The sequence below is a fragment of the Dipodomys ordii genome, unplaced genomic scaffold (assembly GCF_000151885.1).
Source record: "Dipodomys ordii isolate 6190 unplaced genomic scaffold, Dord_2.0 Scaffold246, whole genome shotgun sequence".
In the NCBI taxonomy this organism is placed as follows: Eukaryota; Metazoa; Chordata; class Mammalia; order Rodentia; family Heteromyidae; genus Dipodomys; species Dipodomys ordii.
Genome location: NW_012267462.1, coordinates 242,034 through 245,650, shown reverse-complemented (window position 1 = coordinate 245,650; position 3,617 = coordinate 242,034). Strand labels below are relative to the sequence as shown.

Genomic DNA, 3,617 nt, shown 5'->3' with positions numbered 1-3,617 from the left:
TGGCAAACTCTCTTTACTTGCTGATGAAATTTATGCATAAAGTATTTAAAAATCTCAAAATAAAATTATTGAAATGACTTCGTAGTGTCTCTGTGCACATTGCGAATATCTATTCAAGATTAAAAGAAACTTGAATAAAGGCAGAGTATTTCCATGTTTATACTCTGGAATGTCATTTTAATATTTCAACGTTCAGCCCAGTGCCAGTATCGCACATCTATAATTATACTTACTCCAAAGATTGAGACATAGTAGCTCGGTGGTCCAGGATATCCTGGGCAGGATTCCTGTCCTATGATTCTAGGACAGCTCTTGCAAGAGGAAGCATGAGGAAAGCAGCTGGGACAGCCCAGGCTCACACTTCTGCTTCTTAGAGGTTTATGTTATGGCTTGTATCACTGTGGGTGGGTTACTATAATACTGTTGACAGTAATAAGTGGCAATGTCTTCAGGCTGCAGGCTACTGATGGTGAGAGTGAACTCTGTCCCAGATCCACTGCCACTAAATCTGGAGGGGATCCCGGATTGTAAATACTTTGCACCATAGATCAGGAGCTTTGGAGCTCCCCCTGGTTTCTGCTGGTACCAGTTTAACCAATTGCTAATGCCCTGACTGGCCCGGCAAGTGATGGTGACTCTGTCTCCAGGAGATGCAGACAAAGTGGATGGAGACTGGGTCATCTGGATGTCACATCTGGTACCTGCCATTAGAAAAGTAATAAGTATACATAGAATCAAGCATGTTATAAGAAAGCTTCACAAACAGCCAAGCATCATTGACAACAGCAGACTGAGGAGATCCTCAGCATAGTCTTTCCTAACCTGTAATCCAGAGTAGCAGGAGCCCCAGGAGCTGAGCAGGAGCCCTCATGACCATGCTGTGTGCTGACAGGGACTGACTGCTGCACAGGGTGTGTGCAGTCTATGAAGAAGTGCTCAGGGCAGTGGGCTGTGCTCTGGGCACATGCAAATCAGTAGGGGTTGGAAGGGGCCAGCACAGCTGCACCAGCATGGCAGATTTCACTATCTCAGCACAGACATGATGCCCCAGATACAAAAAATCATACCAGGGTAGCACTGTTGTGCATGAAGAGAATGTGTTTCTCTCTGGGGTTCAGTGGACAGAATGTCTCTCTTGTTAAATACAATGAAGTTCAATTTATACATGGGTCATGACACGCTTTTCATGATAGCATTTTATCTAAGTCAATTTTTCAAGCAAAAATGGCTCCAAAATGTAGAATTAATGATTTAGATCAGATTTTCTAAGTCTTTGGTTTCCTTGAACCCATTTATTAATCTTAGACACACTCAGTCAATTACTCAACCTACATGGATATGTAGGTTGATAGAGAGATTGATAGTTAAATAAATAGATGACAGACAAGTATCAATTAAGACTTAATGAAAGACAATGAAAAGTATGAAATTAAGGTATGTGCAGTATTGTGCTATGGTGTACAATGTACAAGCTAGCCATTGGGTTTTGCTATCAACTCCAGGTTGCTGTCCTCTGTTTCTGAATGTACTTTCCCACCACCATCATCCAATAGACTTAACATCAGATGTTGGCTCTCTGTATACTCAAAGGACCTGGCTATAGGCATAGCCTTATTTCATTGTACATTTCTGAGCTGCAAGTCTTCTAAAGTCTTGATGACATTCATGCCTTATTGTTCTTAATCCAAGTTATTCCTCATCAGAACCTGAGCTATTCTGTAAACCAAAGTTGAACTAAACTTCAATTTACTCTGCCTCTTAAAACTGTAAATTCCTACAGCACCTCCCATTTAATGGAATTTGTCATTAAAGAAATTTTCAGTGTTTGAACTTAGAGTTTATTATATAAACAGTCTCTGAAAGGATGACATGTAGCATAATTAAGTGTGAAGTTGGACACCATATCTGCAAAGCCCAGAGAAGACAAGGGAAAATGCCACACATGATAAATCCAGAGTACGATGAGGAATGCTCCACCTGGAGTCATGCATGTGAGGAAGCTGTGCACCCTAGTGCTGGATGTCACAACTGGAAAGACATGGACAGGATATTTGCTTGACAATGAATCCACCATCTTATTGTGAGTCCAAAACAGTTGCTGTAGAAGGACAAAGATAACACTGTTCCCCAAAAGTCAGTAGCTCACAGACCAGGCATTGTCAAATCAGAGTCCATCCGTACCAGGCCCCACATGACAGGTTCCTATAGCAACCCTGCTCACTGAACTATTTCACACACTATTGGAGCAAAGCAGAGTATAGAAATAAAATCATGTTTTCTTCACCCCCCTCCACATAATGAGTAGAGCTTTGAAGCTGGACCTGGTTTATGGTAAACATGTACTCCTGGTGAGGACAAAGTCTCCTGATTATCATTCCTCTGACGTGGGTTTGAGAGAAGAACAATTAGAGGAATAGCTCTCCATTGCAGGTGGAAGAAGAGTGGATATGAGGATGGAGTTAAGAATCACCTGACTAATTGTGAAATAAGACAGTCAGTCCTGGGCTGGGAATGTGGCTATGTGGTAGAGTGCTTGCCTAGTATGCATGAAGCCCTCAGTTCAATTCCTCAGTACCACATACACAGAAAAAGCCAGAAGTGGTGCTGTGACTCAAGTGGTAGAGCACTAACCTTGAGCACAAAGAGGCTCAGGAATAGCATCCAGGCCCTGAGTTCAAGTACAGGATTGGCAAAAAAAGACAGTCTGTACCAGAGGACCTAAGTTGGAGTAAGCCAGACCCAAGGAAATATGGGTCCCATGGTTTCCCTCATTTACAATAATTAGTATATGTACAGGATAATTTTATCAAATGAGCATAAAAGCTTACAAGCTCTGTACATGTGACCATATAACATGATGCTATATGAAATGGACCCCAAGATATGGACACAAGAGGTCTTTCTTTATTGTTATTTGTAATGTACTATGTGATCATTTTGTTTCCTTTATATGTTCTTCCCCTTATGGTATAACCTCTGTTGTTACTGTACTTGATTTTGATACCCTGCATCTTGTATATACATTTGTCTAATTTGGGGATGGGAAGGGGAATAACACAATTGTGAAACAAAGACATAGGATGACACATTGCAACATATATCCACAAGAGAGTATATTGGAAATGAACTTTATAACTTCTGGTGGGTGAGAGGGAGGGTGGGGAGAACAAAGTGGTGAGGGTGGTGGGGGAGGAAAGGGGTAGAGGGAGAACACCTATGGAAAGGGTAACAATGCTCGACAGGAAATGTACTCACTGCCTTCCTCATGTAAATGTAACCCCTCAGTACAGCATTTTTACAATAAAATAAAATTTACAAAAATAATAGAAATGTTGTTATTGAATTTAATAAACTAATCAGAGTGGTCATGGTTAAAAAAATGACACAGAGGAAAAAACCCATTTTTTACAGTTAGTGAGCTCATAACATTTTTAAAAAAATAAAGTGGATAACATTAGAGATGTTTACACCTAAAAATGTGAATATAAAACTCCATCGAATTATTTTTACAATCTAATTAGTAAACCTATGGTATTTCTTCATGATAATTGGGAACTTAATCACATATTTCTTTTTATTTCTCTGTGTACAATGGAACAGAATGACTAATTTTCTGA

At 40.1% G+C, this 3,617-nt stretch overlaps 1 gene segment (V, D, J or C); it reads right to left on the bottom strand.

The window, feature by feature from the left end:
• Positions 1-378: 378 nt before the first annotated feature.
• On the bottom strand, positions 379-892 carry LOC106000832. The segment is given in 2 exon segments: positions 379-701; positions 823-892. Coding segments are annotated over 2 exon segments (378 nt in total).
• Between the last annotated feature and the right edge of the window lie 2,725 nt (positions 893-3,617).